The sequence below is a fragment of the Rhinolophus sinicus genome, chromosome 5, assembly GCF_057876585.1.
Source record: "Rhinolophus sinicus isolate RSI-liver-muscle chromosome 5, RSI-T2T, whole genome shotgun sequence".
Lineage (NCBI taxonomy): Eukaryota > Metazoa > Chordata > Mammalia > Chiroptera > Rhinolophidae > Rhinolophus > Rhinolophus sinicus.
In genome coordinates this window covers 10433017-10452769 of record NC_142505.1, presented here as the reverse complement: position 1 = coordinate 10452769, position 19753 = coordinate 10433017, and the positions used below count along the sequence as shown (strand labels likewise).

The 19753-nt window shown below is 39.5% G+C and overlaps 1 protein-coding gene across 1 annotated transcript in view; it reads right to left on the bottom strand.

Moving 5' to 3' along the window:
* The window catches only part of ANO10 (anoctamin 10), a 149326-nt gene extending 130103 nt beyond the window's left edge, over positions 1 to 19223 (bottom strand). Inside the window, exons 1-4 of the mRNA XM_019724110.3 lie at positions 19082 to 19223; positions 12767 to 12919; positions 8339 to 8536; positions 7150 to 7284 (exon numbers count right to left, since the gene is read on the bottom strand). Coding sequence (XP_019579669.2) covers positions 7150 to 7284; positions 8339 to 8536; positions 12767 to 12905 — 472 coding nt within the window. The 5' untranslated portion in view covers positions 12906 to 12919; positions 19082 to 19223. The remainder of the gene's footprint in view (positions 1 to 7149; positions 7285 to 8338; positions 8537 to 12766; positions 12920 to 19081) is intronic.
* Between the last annotated feature and the right edge of the window lie 530 nt (positions 19224 to 19753).

Here is a 19753-nt window from a genome sequence, read left to right as displayed (position 1 = left end):
CACTGTCCAATCCATTTTTTAATATTTTTGTTCTAAAGTGTTTTGGTGGATTTTTCCTCACTTAACGTGAGGATAAGTCTATCACCCATAACTGTTCCGATTCTTTTCTTATTTGGGGACGCATAGTTGTAGTTTATTCTTTCTCAATTACTACAAGATTTTTAACTTTGAACTCACAGTATCTAAATTATTATTTTTCTATTTCTAAGTTCTTTTTAAAAACAGCGACTCCATTCTACTGCAGACTTTCCAGGCAGGGATAAAACCAGCTTGAATACTTCTAAAAATAGGAGTATGAAGAGACTATAAAGCCACAGGTCCTAAATTACTAGGCTTCTCTTCATCAATGCCAAAAGCATGGTTCTGGTTTCAGCTTCTAAAAATAGAGGTTGTTTTTTCTTCTTCTTCTTCTTCTTCTTTTTTTAATCCTTAACCTCATGTCAGCTAAGAATGTAATTAACATGAGCCTTACCTTCAAAGGAAACTATGATACTCTTCAGGCCCTATTCAAAGACAGGAAAGACTTAAACCAAGATTCCTTCCTTCCAGAATGTTGAATGATCTGTTGTCAAGTAACTAGGGTTATTACTATTACAGCCATTTAACAATTAGCCAAACAAACCAAAATCTAATTTAAAGGAGACTCTAAGTAAACTGGCTTATAGTTGAACCCTCTAAATTAAATAATGCAATAACAATAATAACACAGTACTGCGTCTGGCTTTGGTTAATGTGCTGTGTTTACTTCAAAAGTAAAAACAAAAATCTTACAACTCCTCACAGTGTCTCTGTGCAACAGGGAGGGGCATGGCACGCTGTCCCCAGTCACCCATACAAAGGGGTGACGAGGGCACAGTACCGACAGGGAGTGAAGGCCGGCTAGCAGTAGCCTTGGCACAATGAAGGCAGACCCCCCTTCACCCTCTGCAGCTGCTGCTGTGCCCCAGCACCCCCTTCCAGGCCCTGCCCAACTCTAGCACTCTGGTATGAACAAACCACTTTTGTCGTAATAAGTAAAAAAACACCTTCTCAGGGATACCCGTATTTTCAAAATACATTTTTATATTCCTGTATTGTTTTCAACCCTGCTTAATGTAAATCCAGCAAATATTTATGTAGCAAAACACAGTATATGCATGTACATATGTATATATATGCGATACCAAGTGAGATACATATATAAATATATCAAGCTTAATTTTATGTACATGCCTGCTACATGATATTTACTTGAAATCTACTCATTATACTTATAAGAACGATTGATAATTTCAGAAGACAGATTGTATCTGACACCAATCTACTTGTATGTAGAAGATATTCAAAAGAAATTACCATAATGTTCTAAAAGAATAACAATATAATAAAAGACCTAATATGAGATGTGTCATATCCCATCAATCAAAACATGATTATCATCTGATAGACATTTTGAAACAGCTTTAACCTAAACTAAATGACATCCTTGAGATATACCTAATCCATAGGAAATTCTCAGCTTCTTTAACTCTTCTTTCTAAAGAAAATCTTGCATTAGGTTATTTGCATGACTATTCACTGGTAGGGATGAACCGGAGAAGGCAGAGTCTGGAGGTAGGAAGAGATCTTAGCTCACACAGCAAACTAGAAAGGGGATGCCCACCAACGTGAACACTGACAACTAAGTCACGCATACGGCCCTTTTCTCGTTCTCCACATTGTCTGTTGCCTGACAGAATGAGCTGCCCTGAAGTGCACAGCTCACAGCACCACGAAACTGCCTCAGCATCATATTTACAGTGACACATGTTGCTCTCTGCTTAATGAAGGCTTTCTATCAGCACACAACATTATGGCAAGCAAAATTATAATCACTGCAGCTCAAGGGAAAGTCAAATTAAACCTAAGATGATGGAGATCCTCCTGAAAGTCCTGGCCAGCTCCCTACTTGCTGATGGGGACGCACTGAGTAGGTTGCAGCGTCTCCTCCCAATCAGCTTCAGAGAAGGCGCTGTCCCAAGGAGTGGCTCCCGCAAAACTTAGAGGTGAAAATAATCCTTTTCACTTATTTCTATAGATTAACTTAATAAAAATCTAGGACTTTAAGTTCTTCTAGGTTTTATTAGTTCTAAAATTTACACTCTGGAAATAGTTCACAGTTTATAATTTTGCATATTCTTCAATCATAGATAATGATGTAAAATTAAAATGATGCAAAAATACAAGACAGCATTTTAGGGAATACATTTTCCAAGACATAAAAGGAGAAAGTAATGCAGAATTTGAAAATCCAGCCTTGTCAATTTAAATGTGATTCTTATCTCAGATGGTATAAAAAATTTTTTGAATGCCCATGAGTGAGATGATTTTGTTTTTATATTTATTACAAAAAAAAAAAAAAAAAAAAGAATGGGAGGAAGGAATTGATCCTCGTTTACAAAAGCCTCATCCTGCCAGCAAGATAAAAGTTACTTCTCTTATGTCTTCAGGACACCAGACTGGCTACCTATACACCCAAGAGAAACACATTTACGTATTTCCATCAAAGTTTTGTTCAGTTGAAACTTTCTCCCTTCTGAAGAAAGAGCCACTCCCTCTTTTGTCTGTCCCAGTCACACCAAGTTAGCGCCCGCAGGTGGAGGCCATGATGGCCTGATTCCACATGGCGGTCCGATTAGTATGAATGAATGGGAAGAAACGGGATGCTTATGTTAACAACCACAGTGGTGCCTCAGTCTGCTTTGTATTTTATTTGCTGAAGTACCCAGCCGTGTCTGAAAACAACCTTTCCACTATGAAATTAAGGAAGATTTGAAACTTTGGAATGGGACCAAACAGCTGCTGAAATACAGAATGTGGAACTCCTGGTAATAAATAGTGACAGAAAGACACCTCTGCCCCGTTCTTATTCATGGCACCACATTAAAATCAACAAAGGAAACAAGAAACATATAAAGAAACCCCTATCTTTGATGAAAGAAAAAACAAACTATAAACCCAAATCACAAACTATGACAAGAAGGCTTAAAAATCAGACCAGCATAAGCTAAGAGCACCCTGGGTGCTTTGCAAACCTGAGCCAAGTAGGCAGAGGGCAGGGTTCTCCAAAGAGAATGTGTGACAGAACCCTGAAGTGCATCTGCTCCCTGCCTGGCACCTCAGCCAGGCAAGAGACATGAGGTCTCCCATCTTGGAAGAAAGAGCTGCCTGCTGGAACACAGGGATGACGAGCAAGCCGTTCTGGAGCTGTGGGTCTTGGGTGGCCAAAAACAGACCTAAAGGCCAAACCCAACAAAACTCCTAAAAGAACAGGGTCAGAGACGACTCAAGGAGAGCAACTGCCAGGCAAAATCCAAGCTCCTGGCTACCACACTTTCCAGTGGGGTACCCCGACATCCCCTTTCTCCAACACACACACTTCCTTCCAAAAATAGCCAGTCAGGAGAAAAATAGGAGTTCACTAAAAATAAGTAATAACCACAAATAAATTGCATAGAACTATGCAAAAATACTACAAGGGAAAAAAGGAAAACCATAAACAAAAGGCAGAAAAGAAAAATAGCAGAAAATTACAGTATCAAGCAATGAAAAACTATGGAATTCTTCATGAAGTTAAATAAATTAAAGCAAGCCTCATCTCTGAAATTAAAATGCAAAGAGCTATGAGAACTGAAGGTGAAAGATCATAAAAACAATGAAAGACAAAAATAAAACTTAGAGATACAGTCATAATAAAAGCTACCAAAAAAAGAAACACCGAAAACATAGTCAGAAAAATGGTAGACAAGTCTAAGAAAATTACATAAAAACTTTAAAATACTTCAGATAATATATAAGAGCCTATGTGTACATAACTGGCATGCCTAAAGATGAGAAGAGGGCAAATACAACCAAATAACTCTTAACAGGTAACTGAAGAAAATTTTTCTGAAATCATGGTAATCTTTAATCTATATATTAAAAGAACATAGATCCAACAAAAAACTGCTACAAAATACTATCAAAACATATGCAGATACCTGGACTTGTAGACAAACAAGAATGCTAATGAGTACCTACATTCAAATTTCCTGATACCTTCTAAAAGCCATATAGATCAACGAGGAGAGCAAGTAAAAGTATCAATAACATATTTTTACAGCACAACTCAGAGACAGGGGAGACTACAAAATCCAGTGAACATGTAAGTCAGGCAATAAAGAACAAAGAACACATTCTGTTCAGGTTCACGTGAGACATTTTCTAAGACAGGTCATATGTTAGGCCACAAATTAAAGTCTCAATGGATTTTAAAAGACATATGTCATAAAATGTATCCTCTGACCACAACGGGATAAAGTTTGAAATCAATAGCAAAAGGAAAACTGGAAAATTCACAAATGTGTGGAAATTAAACAACACACTCTTAAACAACCAATGGATAAAAGGAGAAATCACAAAGGAAATGAGAAAATACTTAGAAATGAATGAAAACTAAAACACAACATACCAAAATTTATAGGACACAGAGAAAGCTAATGGGAAAATTTATAGCTATAAATGCTTATATTAAAAATAAGAAAGACTTCAAATGAACAACATAACTTTACAATTAAGGAACTAGAAAAAGAATAACAAACCAAACCCAAAGTTAGCAGACGGAAGGAAATAATAAAGATTCAAGTAGATATAAACAAAATAGAGAACAGAAGGATAATAGAAAATATTATAGAAACTTCCTGATTTCAAAACTTACCACAAAGCCACCATAATCAAAACCGTGTGGTACTGACACAGACAGACATATAGGCCAATGGAATAGAATAGAAAGCCCAGAAACAAACCCTCACATATATGGCCAAATGATTTTTGACTAGGGTACCAAGGACATTCAATGAGGAAAGGACAGTCTTTTCAACAAACGGTGCTGGGAAACCTGGATGTCCACATGCAAATCAATGAGCTCGGACCCTTACCTAACACCATATACAAAAATTAACTCAAAATGGATCAAAGACTGAAATGTAAGACCCAAAACTATAAAACTCTAGAAGAAATATTGGGGGAAAACTTCATAACATTGGATTTGACAATGATTTCTTGGATATGACACCAAAGGCACAGGCAAGAAAAGTGAAAAATCGATAAGATGGACTTCATGAAAATTTAAAAATTTTGTGCATCAAAAGACAAAATCAACAAAGTAAAAAGGTTACCCATAGAATGGGAGAAAATATTTGCAAATCATATATCTGATAACAAATTAAATCCATAATATGTAAAGAATTCCTAAAACTCAACAACAAAAAACAACCTGATTCGGAAATGGGCAAAGGATTTGAATAAACATGTCTCCAAAGAAGATATATGAGTGGTGAATAAGTACATGAAAAGATGCTCAACGTCACTGATCATCAGGGAAGTGCAAATCAAAATTAAACTGACATACCACCTCAAACCCATTAGGACGGTTATTATCAAAATAATCAGAAAAGGACGTGTTGGCAAGGAGAAATTGTAATGCTTGTGCACTGTTGGTGGAAATGTAAAATGGAACAGCCACTATGGAAAACAGTACCTCAAAGTTTCCTCAAATAGGTATTTGCACACCTATGTTCATTGCAGCATTATTCCCAACAGCCAAAAGGTGGAGGCAACCCAAGTATCCATTGATGCATGAATAGATAAACAAAATGTGGTCTATCCATACAATGAAATATTATTTAGTCGTAAAAAGGAAGGAATATCTGACACATGTTTCAACACAGACAAACCTTGAGGACATTATGCTAAGTGAAATAAGCCAGTCACAAAGACAGAAATATTATGATTCCACTTATTTATGATATTTAGAGTAGTAAAATCATAAAGACAGAAAGTATAATAGAATGGTGGTTGCCAGAGTTGAGATGAGAGGAAAATGTTGATAATTGTTCAATAAGTATAGAATTTCAGCTTTACAAGATGAAAAGAGCTGTGGAAATGGATGGTGATGATGGATGTACAACATTATGAATGTATTTAATACCATTGAACAGTACACTTACAAATCTTTAAGATGGTAAATTTTATGTTATGTGTACTTTATCGAGAGAGAGAGAGAGAGAGAGAGAGAGAGAGAGAGAGAGAGAGAGAGAGACTTAAGAGATATAACAACCAAACAAAATGAGTGATCGATGATTGGATCATGGTTTGAACAAATCAGCTCTAAAATGTATTTGGTGACATCTGGGAAAATTTGAAGATGCACTGCTTTTGGGGCATCTGTCCTTCTGGGTAAAGAATGGAAGTCAATATTACACTGACTATTAAAAGAAAACCAGACTAGGGGACACAGAAGCTTATATACTTAAAGTGTATTTTAAGGAGTGAAAATGCTCTGAGGCCTTGTCACTATCTGGGTTTGAGGCAAACCTGGAATTACACATTATAGCAAACACTTTCTTTCAGCAAACAGGTATTCTCATTCCAAAGGAATTACACAAAATCAAAAAGTTGCCAAGTGCTGATGTGCATTCATTCAGATATTATGTCACTTTATGAATCTTCCTAATAAGCTTTACTCTATTTGCATGGGTTCCTAGCCAGTGAGATGAGAGAAGGAGGAAAGAATGCTCCAGGAAAAGACCAGGTCTCCCATCTTTATCCCTCCACGGATTTTCATTATAGTAAAATGTTTGGGCAGAAAGCAAAGTTCACTAATTTTAACTGAGTAATATATATATATATATATATATATATATATATATATATATATATATATATAACTGAGTAATATATATATATATATATATAACTGAGTAATATATATATATATAACTGAGTAATATATATATATATGTATGTATATATATGTGTGTATATATATGTGTATATGTATATACACGTATATATACATATATATGTACATATGTTCACACTGAATTTTATGCTAACTGAATGCTGTGAGACCTCGATAAGTAAGAAGTAGCAAACCACACAGAACAAATACATTGATTTAAAAGTGCAATATAAGGAAGCTCTAAAGGCAAAAAGTCTGTTTGTGAAAAAATAAGTTATTGTAAAGTGTGAGTTTTTCAGTTGAAGGAAAAAAAATAAAGCCTCTGTAATTTGTTATTTATGTCTACTAAGAAAAATTCATTGCATTAAAATGTATATTCATGAAGCTGGATGACATAATGAATTACTTACATAATGATTTTCCTGGGTACAACTTTGCCTGGGGGTAACCAGGAATCATTTTTTCATCTCTGGCTCTAAGATTTTCAAGTTCATGTTTGATAATGAATTGACATTCTGCCATTGTAAGGAAATCGTCATTGTTATCTAAAATAAAACAAAACTTTCCAGTTATTTTCGCAGACATAGCCAAAATACAATTAATAATATTTAAATAATTTGGGATTATGGAAATAATGATGTAAACAATAATTACCATAAGGAGTAAGTAAAGCATAAAACCGGTAAATTTAACAGAATATAAAGCTCCTTAGATACTTTATAAGAATAAAAATATGCTGTTATGCCTTCACTTAACACAATTCCTCAATCATTGTACTAGTTATTATACAGACACTTGCTTGATCTCATTTAATACCAAGCAGCAGAAGGCAGTGTGTTCCGTAATTCTAACAATATTTGTAACTAGGGGTGGCATTGAAGTTTGCCTACGTGGAAATTCTACTCCTTCAAACTCTCAATCCCAGGCCATTCCCTTCTGGAGTTGAACATCCCTCCCATAAATGGGGGAGTAGAAAGTCCAATCAGAAACCAGTGTTGTTTTTTGACAGGTGAATCCTCTTAAATGAGGTGAATTTCGCCTTGATTATTTATTCACTAAAATATAAAAATCCAGAGTGAGTAAATCTCAAGAAACCTAATCACATCTTCTAACTCTGAAAGCCCTGGAAGGGACCAGTTTGAATCTGAACCCAAACTCACTCTCTGATATCACAGCCATCAGGCTTTCACAGTTCTTTCCAGAAACCATTGTCTTCTGGAAACTCCTTTGAGGCCAGAACCAGTTACCTACCAGGAAATGGGGATTCTGGGATACTGAACTACTGCTGTGTTTCTTATAAGATTTTTCTTTATCAAGCCAGGGGATATTCACCATTCTAAGAATTAGAATAATATAAATAAGTTACATGTGTCATCCTCATTTATATTCACCTCTCCCAGAGATGTAAGTAACGCCCATGGGCCAAATCTGGCCCATCACCTGGTTTTTTAAGTAAACTAATTGTGGGAGATGACGGCCTGCACAGCCTAAATTATTACAGTCTGGCCCTTTACTGGAAAAGCTTGCTGATCCCTTATCTATTCATCAAAAACTTATCTTTGATAAATTCATTCTGATAGAAATAATCCTGGAACTCACCATCAAAACCTTTGAAGTTATATCGGGTTCCATATGTGAAGGCTCTCATGGTGCTATCATTGCACTCTTTTACCAATCCCACTGCTTCTGCCCCCAGTAACAATCTAATATTGGAGGCACCAACGAGATATAAGTTCTGATTTTCCAGTGTTTCTTTCTCATATTTATTTAACAACGGTCTAAACAACAGCTGGGCACCTTCGAAAACAAAAGATAAGCCCAATCTTAGGAAGAGACAAACAAAAGTTTCAAAAGTGAAAACCTTCTAAAGATGTATTATGTTTCTAGTTTGGTAGAAGGAAAATAAATTATATTAACAAATTTAAATTCATCTTCCAAATAAATAAGAAATATAAGTAAGTTGGGGATGGCAGTTCTTTATAGCTTTTGAAATAAATACCCAAACTGGGAAATTCAATAAGTGACTTGCAAGTTACTCAAATTAGAAGTAGGTATGAAACAAGAATCCAATACTTATTAGCTCTAAGTATAAAATTGCACTAAGTAAAAATACAAGGCAAAAGGATAGTTTCTTAATAAAAAAAATAGAAGACCAAAGTTTAAGAACATATCCCAGTAAAAATGCCACAAATTTAACACAATTACATTAGACTATAACAAATTTTATGAATGTAAAATACTAAATAAAAAAGAGCAATATAATATTTCAATAATTTTCACCATAAATGTCTACATTCGATTAGGTTTAATATTTTTCTTACATAGGTTCCCAAAACTTTAGAGTAGACGTTGTGATTTGATATTGTATATGTAATTATTACATAAAAGATTATGGAGAAAAATGATTTTTTTCTAATTTTTTATTTCTACCTACATCAAACTTTTTAAGGTGTATTTATTTCGTTACTATTTACCCTCTAGAGAGGATTGATGAATTATGAAAATACTAATCAGGTGGTAACAGGATAATGAGCAGGATTTATATTTCACTTACCAAATGGATTAATATATTAACATTAATGTACTGTGACACTATAATTTGGGTAATTTACAACAGACAACAGGCATCAGGATTTTAATTTAAAAATCAATGAAAGATACATTCAATTTGCAGAAAACATAAACGACTCTTAAATATAAAATCCTTCACCTCATTTATATTAAGATAAATGCAAAAAAGGACACCAATATGCTATTTTTCACTTCTCACACTGCAAAGATCAAAAGTTGGGAACAAATGGGTTGATGAGTACAGTAGTCATGGAAATACCCCCATCCATCCAGTTCTCCGCTCAAGAGAATCCACTGTCAAAAGCAGAGTTGACTGACAGCCTCCTGTTGCCCAGCTTTGGATGAGGCACCCTCTGGCTGCTCCAGCTGCTCCCAGCCACTGGCTGAGCATGGAGGGGACGCTGGAAAGAGGCCATTCCTGCTCAACATGGGTTTCCTTTCAAGGGCAACGTTGGGTCTGGCTGATAGGGTGCTGTATAGTCTGAGGCTCTTCCTACTCACGCCTCGTCTCTTCCCTCTCTCCTTTCACAAGTGTCAGACCTGCACCAAAGTCTGAAGCCTCTCAACGCCCACTCCTGCTCCCTCCCCCTGTATCTTTCTACAAATGTTTCCCTCAGGAAACCTGTGTATAAATCTCATGCTAGCATCTCTTGCTTGGAAGATCTAACACAGGGAGTGTGGGGGAAAAGGCCCTCTTGGAGTACAGATTGATAGAACCTTTGGGGAGAACCGTTTGTCAATATCTTGTTTTGAAAAAGAGCAGTCCCTGTCTCCCTCGTCCCAGTCCCAGTGTACCTTCCCCAGAGGCAATGACTTTCAAAATGTTCAGGTGACTCCTTCGTTATTTACTTTCATGTCCCCAACCAGCACACTTATAGAGCTATTTCTTTTTGTTTCAGGCCTTGGAAGATGAGGATTTAGCTCTTTTTCCCCCACCTCCACCATTTCCATCCACCACTCCCATCACCCCATTCTCACAATATAGTTAGATCATCTTTTTCATTTCATCAGTAGGATTTTCATTATTATGACTACATGTTATTTATAGTTGAGCCTTACAATATGCTGATTTTCCTTTCCTAAACTTTGCATTTCCTCCCAAATTAACTGTCTTATCATTTGCTTAGTTTATTTTGCACTTATCAATAATTCAATCCCCTATGCTCTCTACCAATTGTTTAAGTCTTCCCTCCATACACTGGCAGGAAAGATACCCTTATCAACAACATCTTAGAGAAGTCTCTCTTCACTCTGCCCTCACACCTTGCTGGCAGCTGGGTGGGTTCAGAATCCTAGACTAAAACCATTTTCCTTCAGAAATGAATATATTACACCATGCCTTCTAGCTGACAATGTTTCTGTTAAGAAGTTTGACCGTTTATATCTGAGCTATTTTCTTTTTTCTGGAAGTCTGTAGTATCTTCTCCATCCTCAGAGTTCTGGAACTTTCCAGTGAATATGCCATTTTCATCCACAGTGCTAGGCATTGAGTGTGCCCTTTGAATCTGGAAAAGCATTGCATCAGCCTTTAGTTTTTCTTTGATGATTTCTTCCTCTCCTTTTTCTGTTCCCTTTCTAGAATTCCTTTTATTCAGATGGGTACCTCCTGGATTAGTCCTCTAATGTCCTTATATTTTTCTCTCATATTTTCCAATTCTTTACCTTTCTGCTCTACTTTCTAGGAGGTTTTTGTTAAAATCATCTTCTAACCCTTCTACTGAATATTTAAATTTTGTTTTAATATTTTCACAAGAACTGTTTTTTTCTAAACCAGACATTATTTTATAATATCCTATTCTTGATTTATAGATGTTCTATCTTCTTATAATTTTGAAAATTGAGATTTTAATTCTCTTTCGGTTTTCTTCTTCTGCATAGTTTGCTGCTTTTTTGTTTAGTTTTTACTTTCTTTCATGATAGAGGTTTTCCTCGAGCGTTTGGTAATCTTTTGTTGTATGCTCATGTTTAAGAAAGGGGTTCTAAGAGGCTAAACAGAAGTTCTAAAGGCTTAGATGGAGCTCATCAAAGATGGCCTTTAATGCAGTGCAGTCTGGCCAGGTCATTTTCCATGGACAACTCTGATTTGGGCATCTTCGTTATTTTGCCGAGTTGATCTGATTCCCCAAAGAAAGATTATTCAATGTCTCTCCTAGATAATCTGAATCCAACTGCTAACATTTTAGAAACTAAATTAGGTATGAGATTGGTGGGGTGGACAGGAGCAACAATATTCAGTTGTTACCCTATTTTCAGTATGGAATCTCTCTTTTCAACTGTGCATTGAGCCCCCACACCAAAAATTCATGCATCTCACCCCCTCCAGAGAATAATAAGCAGTCTTCTGCTGGGTCGTACAATATGGAAGGGATCTGAGGCTCTAACTATTTCTTAAATAGATCTCAGCCAATTCTTTTCTTTTCTTCTTGGTACCACTTTTATTTCCAACTTTACAGGCCTGTACTGTTCCTCCTAAAGCCACACGATGAGCAGAGAAGAAGACTGGGAATACACTGGAGACTCTCACTTCCAGATACTACAAATGTTCTTACATCCAGGGCTTTTAAAGAAGGGAGTCCAGTCCAGTGAAATATCTCAGATTTCAGCAAGCAAGTAGTCTTATTTTTAAGTTTATTTTAGGTTCAATTATTTGAAAAAAAAATTTTAATTCCACTTTGACTCAAAGTTTTATTTGTAAGAAAGCATTCCAGTTTATAGTCAAAATCTTTTAAAAGAATGTTTAAATTTTGTCCAGTGTTGGAGAATTAGGGAAGTTTTAGGTGTTGTTTTGTGTAGCTTTATGAAGCATCTGCTCATGTAAGATGTCCTCCATCCAGATCTAGGCCCCTGTTGGCTGGCCCCTCAGGAGAGGGCTAAAGTGTGGCCTCCTCTATAAAGAAGGCCACTCCCATGCCAGTCTGAAAAGCATCACCAACTATTACCTCTTCCTTCTCTTTAGTTTTATAACAAGTACACATGTGATTCATTTTTAAGTATCATGCACAGCTCTGTAACCGCTCTTCTGTTAGCATTTATTTTCTGTTACTTCAGCTTCCAGGAACTGGCATTCAGTCTGCTTACCCTGACAGTCACACTCACAGGTAGAGACTCTTATGTTTTTCTCCCTTAGCACCATAACCGACACACAAAGAATACTCAATAAATACATGTTCATTCATTTGACAAATATTTATTAAGCACCTACTATGCACCAAGCACTGAACTAGGCACAGCTTTCATAGCTGTGAACAAAATCACTCATGTTGCTTACAGCCTAGTGGTGACTTACAGTCTAATGTTGACTTAAGACCTCCTTTCAAGTCCTAGATAAATAACAAAGAGCAAAGAAATGGACATTAATTTTAGAAATATACCAATGAAAAAGCTGTAAAGCGCATTTAAAAATACATTTTTAGCCAGTGAACATGACTAAGGGTGAGTACTATCTATTTTACTCACCTCCATCTTTCTTTTTAGCGATAATTCTGTTTTTCAGCCAGTCTTTGGTTTCATCTTTGACGTCCTGAGCAAGTTCTATGACTACCAAAGGGGTGAAAGAACTCTCACAAGTATCCAAAGCTGATAAGGACACTTTCATCTTCGACAAAGTTGCTGAAAATGAAATTAAATTAAAAAGCAAATATGGATTATAACGAAAAAGAGACACATATAGACTGCATTTGTATTTTCTTTTAATTACACCTAATTCTGGCTTCCAAGATAAAGTAAAATTATTCATGATCCAGATGGGTCATATGAAAGTCTCAACCAATGGTCCAGCACACGTGTGAGCCAGGCCCTGTTCAGAGACAAGGGAAACACCATTCCTTTCTGTAAGCAGTTCAAAATACAGCAGGGGGGACGTTCACGTAAGTAAAGGAAAGCAGTGTAAAATGTGCTCTCACACAAGAGGAGTAAGAAAGAATTTGCAACGGATGTGACACCTGAACTTGTTTTAGAAGACTGAAGGGGAGTTTGCCACATAGACAATGGATGGCATTCTAAGTAGAGGAGATGGCATCCCCTACAAAATAATGATGAAAAATAAGCAATAGACTCAGAGAAATACAAGTGATTAGGTATGGCTGCAGCATTAACTATGTGGGGGTGAAGGGGTGCGGGGGCGGGAGGATAGGAATGAGCTGGTAACTACCTAGGGCCCCTGATTACAAAGGAACTGGGCTTTGTCCATGAAACAATGAGAGTCACTAATTCCTTATGAGCAGGAAATGGACACTGTCCAATTTCATGTTTCAGTATGGAGTTGATCTCCCACCATCAGCTTTCTTTCCTAGTTTCCCTACCTTTCTCAGGGATATATCATCTTTCTCTCTGTTACCAAGCTTGAAAAGTATTAGCGTGAACTTGGAGACCCATAAAAGGCACCAGTCATTAAGGCCTAATGATCTCCCTCTAAAACAGGGGTGTCCAAACTTTTTTCAACATTTTTCACCAAGGGCCATATGCGGTAAAATACACAAACAGCCGGGCCACTCACTCGAGGTGAAGTACGTATTGCCTCACCTGGTTTATTGAAGTGAACTAAATATACTTTGGAATTTGCTGCGGGCCAATTAACAATGGATTGCGGGCTGCAGTTGGCTCGCAGGCCGCAGTTTGGACACCCCTGCTCTAAAATGTTTTCTCATGTGAAACTCTCTCACTGACAGATTCTCAACAGGGCCTATTTTCATACTTTGAACTTACTTATTCTAACTTTATACTTGGTAAGTTTTAATGATTCCAAAGGACAAGTGCAAATCAATTCTTGGGAATAATCATAAAAGGAGTGACACCAAAGAATGTCTCTCCTTTCTTCGGGGGAAATCATGACCTTGCAGCAAGCTAACCACAGAGACCCAGACTGTCTGGCTTGGATTGATACACTTTTGTTTTTCACTAACAGAGCACAAGTTTTGTTTGGGGCAACACAGGTATTATAAATCAATGTTAGAGTCAAAGTATACTACAAATACATCGGGAATACCATCAGAGATACCAGTCAAATGAAAAACTGGCTCTATGAAGGAAACCAGATCAAAACAGGACCTAGTACTTACCTCCAAACAGCTAATACTGTGGTTAGGAATTATACAGAATGAAAGAATAACAGATAGCAATTAAAGCTGTGCGAATTCAGAACACTTAACGTGTAAGAGTTTCGGATGAAGCAAAGGGAGAAGCATGTTCTACACAGGGAAATAACATGGATAAAATCAATGAAGCGAGAATCAGGGCAGCATGGAGAGGGATGCAGAAGAACAATTAAGATTGGCCTGACCAGAGCCGAGTGGCAACATTTCGTAAGCTGCGACCATTTGAGGATAATGAATGCTCTCTTTACTTCTGACCCATTTACTTCTGACCCAACGGCCAGCAACGAGGCACTGTAGGAGTTTCTGAGCAGAGGACTAGCCACGTGTCAGAGCGATATGAATCCCAACGTGAATGTTCTTTGTGGTATTCTTTCAACTGCCCTGAACTTCTGCAATTTTTCAAACAAAAAATTGGAGGAAAGGTTAATCTACCAGCAGACTATGAGACTTAGCATCATCCTCTTTAAAATGGAAATCTCAAATACAACAAACATTACTGAGGTGCTTAGTGGGAGCCAAGCCGTGAGAGAGTGAAGGTACAAAAGTAAGCAAGGTCTACATCTTGCTTTTGAGGAGCTCCCAGTCCAACGCAGAAGCACGAGTCCGTCAAATCATTCCAACACATGGGCTAAGTACATTAGCCATAACCCGAAGTGTAGGGGCAGCCTGAGGAGGGGGGGTTAATTTTCTGGGAAGGGGGACTGAGAATCAGACAGCCTGCAACTTGGAAAGATCCATGGATGGCTCCAAGGCTTATAACATGGGGCATGGAAAGAATAGCTGTGCATGAACAACAGCAAAGACGGAAAGAATGGTTAGGTTAAGAGAACAATAAATTGCTCAGCAGGGCATGTGTGGACATGCATGAAAGGTCAAAGTTTTTTAGCATTTATGCATTGCCTAAGGCAATAAAAGGCCCACCTGATTCATAATTACCGGGTAATAAAACAATCTGAGACACTAGAAGCAGGTTTCAGTTCTAAGTATGTATGTATATGAGCACTACCTAGAAACTCATAATAAATATTTGCTCATTGATTTATTCTCGTTGGAGCTAATATCTGCCATTCATCACTTGAGGCACAACCTTAACGAGACTTCCAATACATTAAGACAAAAGCGTCACAATGTCTGCTATACAAGTCAACAAAATATACAAAAAACTAAAATAACAAAAGAAGAAATACAAGAGGCCAATACACACTGGAAAAGATGTTCGAAGTTACTAATAAGAGAAATGCAAAGTAACAACAAGATACTTTTCCCCTTTCAGATTTGCTGAAGTCGAAAGATGGAGAGAACCCAGCTCTGGCACTTGTGCAGAAAATTGGACATTTTCACACACTGCTGGCATTTTGTAATTTGATACCACACTTGTGCCATCCAAGGGGCCACAGTGTACTTAAAGGCCCAGGTACCTGAGAGGCAGGACCCCCTCCCACACTGCCTGTGCTCTCTTCTTCCTGTGCCTGCAACCCCATTGCCTTCTTCCTGTGCCCTCTGCTCAGGAAATTGCTGTCACTGTGGTGTAACACCTCTGGGAGTGCCCTCTCCTTGGGCGATCCCTGCCCCGTGTGTTCTGCATGCAACAGGGTGCAGGTAAGCAGACGTTCACTCTTGCAGTTCATTGGCCAGTGGAAGCCAGGCCTGCTCTAATACCACTTCTCCCCATTGGGGTGAATATCAAGTGTAAAGTGGGGCAAATCAGAAGCCTCAGGGCAGCCTTGGCCTAAGCTGAGCTCTGCAATCTGCTTTTACCAGCAGGTGTTAATGGGAGCTTGCTCCACTATTACCATGCACACTAGACTACTAATACGTGGGACCAAAATACTAGATGTGGGGACATGAGGGCTTTAAGTGTTGGTACAGAAAAGGGCCTCGTGGTTCCAGGTGGGGCCAATCTAAAACCAAGCAACGATTCAACAACACGCACAGACTTCTTGGGTACAGGAAGTAGAATGATTTCCAAGACCACAGCCAACTTTCTCCCTTTTACCGGACAAGCAGCCAGGAATGACTAAAAGACACAGAGAAGCTCCTAGGTTCCACACAAGCCCTGGGCACAGGATCATTAGATAGCCATTCCGAATTCTGTTCTTTATCATGCATTGAACTGCACATAGGGCCAAAGAGAGCAACAAAGGAACTGGATTCATGTGGCTTTTACCTTAGCTGGTGGAATTACCTGACTATGGTAAGAGGGAAATATTCGACCATGGTGGTTGAAACGGACACATGAAGAGAAACATGCTGTGAGTTCAGGCACGGGGAGTGCTTGGGGGTGGTTATGTGCACATTTGAGAAGGATCAAGAAAATAATGGACGCTTTACACTCTTCCTGAATTTGGGTAAAAGAAAACAGTCGATGGAATTATCATAAATCCAAAGGCTAATAAGAAGGCAACACACAGAGCTGTCCTTAGGGATCAATTTATTTCAGACTCAAGAAGAAGAAACATGAACCAAAATTCTAAGAATACTCTCAGTCATGAAGCAGAATAGGAACATGCCAGCGAGAGAAAAATGAAGGGCCATACTGATCAAGCTGGAAGACGAAAAGGATTTCCTCAGGTGGAAAGCTGTGATTTGAATGGCCAGGGCTAGAAAGAATTGGGACAGGATCCCTCCAGAGACAACTTAGAGGGATCCTCTAACGCCTCTGGCAGTCAGTTAATTCTGAGACCAATTGTGGGACACTCCCTCCTGGAGATGTAGGTCAGCGGCCTCTCAGAGTCACATAAGAGATGGGCAGGTGTGAGAGTGGAAAATCAGCACTCCACCCACCCACTCTCAGTAGTTTCTCAGGGATACAGACAGCATGGGGAAGCTGGCGAAGCCCATTCCTTGAGGCACATGTGGCCTCTGGACTCCGCAGGAAATTGTAGGAGAGATGAGACACAACATACTGAAGAAAGCGTGGCCACACACAGCAGCCCAGGCCCAGGGCTGACGGGATGCTGCACTGACAGAAAGAAAGCCACCGCTGGACAGAACCACCCAAGTGAGTCTTGCCATGGACTTAACCAGGGAGGCAAAACAAGAATATTTCCTCCTCTCACTCATGCTTTCTGTCTACTCTCATTACCCCAGATATTACCAAGATTTTGCCTTGGGGGGCTCGAATAATGTCCGAAAACCTGGAGCAACACTGACTCTCGCCTCCCAGCACAGGAGTGGGCATATGGTGGAAACTCTAATATGTGATAAAAGAAAGAATCCATATGATGAACTACGCATTATGCAACAATTTAAAAAGATGTGCACGGAGAGTTTTTAATGATCCAGGAAAATGTTAAGTGAGGAAAAAAGCAAAATACAAAGAAACATATAGCATGATCTCAATTATGTAATATGTACATTTAAAAATACAAAAAGAATTGAGAATTGCACCAAAATGTGAATAGCAGTGGTGAAATGATAGGCTTTTCATTTTCATCCTTATACTTTTCTCTATCTTCCAAGTTTTCTACAATGAAAAAAAAAGTCTCACTGGACTTTTTTTTAAGTGCATACAGCTCCAAATTACCAGGCCTTCTCCATCCCTTTCCATTATTTTAGATCTCGTAAATTTCATTCTTCATCTGCAATTCTATGGTTCTTTCAGCAATACTTGGTCAGAACAGACATGATCTACCTTCCACAGTTAATTTAAAACTGTTTATCATACTGACGGAATAGGACCTTAGAAAACATCTAGTCCTTTATGTTACTGTGACTTGAAATTGAAAGTAGCCAGACAATAAAGATTTAAACCCCACAGGATTAGATTTTTAAAAATTACAACCCTGCAGGATTTAAGGGAATGTGATACAACTGTTTTTGAGTCTGAATAAATCTCAACTGTACTTTTCAACTTTCCAATCCGGGGCCTCCATACACTTGCTCATCTGCTGAAATTGGGTTCTACAGAAGAAAGCGCCCACCGAAGCTGGCGCTGTGAAGGCGCCAGAAAAATCAAGCAGCCTATAGGAGGCGAACCCCATTCCATCACATTTCTCAGGTGTCCAAGGCACTGTCCCTTATTTAAACTGGACGTGTCCCAGTCAGAAGCCTGGAAACCCAGTCACCCCAATGTTCACAGAGCATTACCCTGCAAGCTCGCTCTGGCCACACCCGTTCTGAGACTCCCTAACCCTCGCTGCTCCCCGGACTGTCAGGGGAAGCGCAAACCAAGGGCCCCGGTGAGCTGGTCCTTCCCAAAACGCCCTTCACTACGCTTCGTCGACTCCTTCATCCCCCCTTCCCCAAAGCTCTGAAGACTACTCCCCGGCCCCCTATAACCGCCCATCCTGAATCCACCAGCCCCAGATTTCGGCCTTACCACCTTTCTTCCATTCCATTACTCAACCCTTCACCCCAGACTCACGTCTCCACCCCAAACCTCGGCTGTCCCCAGCCCCCGGCTGAGACTGCCACTCCCCCCAATACTGTTACTCCTCACTCCCCTCACGGGAACACCCCCAAACCTCGGCGCCCCTCCCGATCCCACTTCCCCGTTCCGGGGATTGCCAGCACCGGGAGGTAACCCGGGAAGGAAGGGCGGCGGCCGGCAGGAGTGCGCTGGAGGCGTCCAGCCGCTCCTGGCAGCCGGCAATCAGGGGTTCTGTCTGAGCCCTCACGGATCGGGGTCTCTGTGCCGCCGAGAGCGAGGGGATCCGAGGTCTCCTCGCCAACTCACCCGCCGCAGCGGCGCTCCAAGTCTTTGGGGGCGGGCCTAAAAGCCGGCAGGACCCGGAGGCCGGGCTCGCGAAAGCTGGAGGCGGGGGGTGGGCCGGCGCCCGCGGGGCGGGTGCAGCCGTGCGCTGCGCGCGGCGAGGCCTAGACGCGATGACGCGCAGGCGGGGCGGGACTACGGTGGGAGCAGCGAGGCCTTGCTGGGCTGTCACTCCGAAAGGGGGCGGGACCACAGTGGGAGAGTGGGGCGTGGCTGGGCTGTCACACAGAGCGGGTAGGACCTAGTGGAGCGGCCAGGAAAGAAATTTGCCCCTTCACATTTTCCTCTTTGCCATCTCTCAAGATCCAGAATCCAATTTTCTTGTCACTTTCAAATATAAGAACGTCTCATTTTAGCTGTAAATTATTTTCAGGTGGTGAAAAACCCAAATCCCTTTTATTATTAAACCCCACATCCAATAAAGTCAAATTCCTACAGTGGTCTCTAGGGTCTCCCACCCCTTATCTCAGAAAACCACTTTTACTCTCCCCTTTTTTCTGCCCCAGCCACCTTGGTCTCTATGCTTTTCCTAGAACTCACCAGACACTCTCCCACACTTGACTAATAGCCATGGTTACAATGTAGTGTATACAAACATTACATTCTAATGTTATGCACCTGAAACATATAGCACCT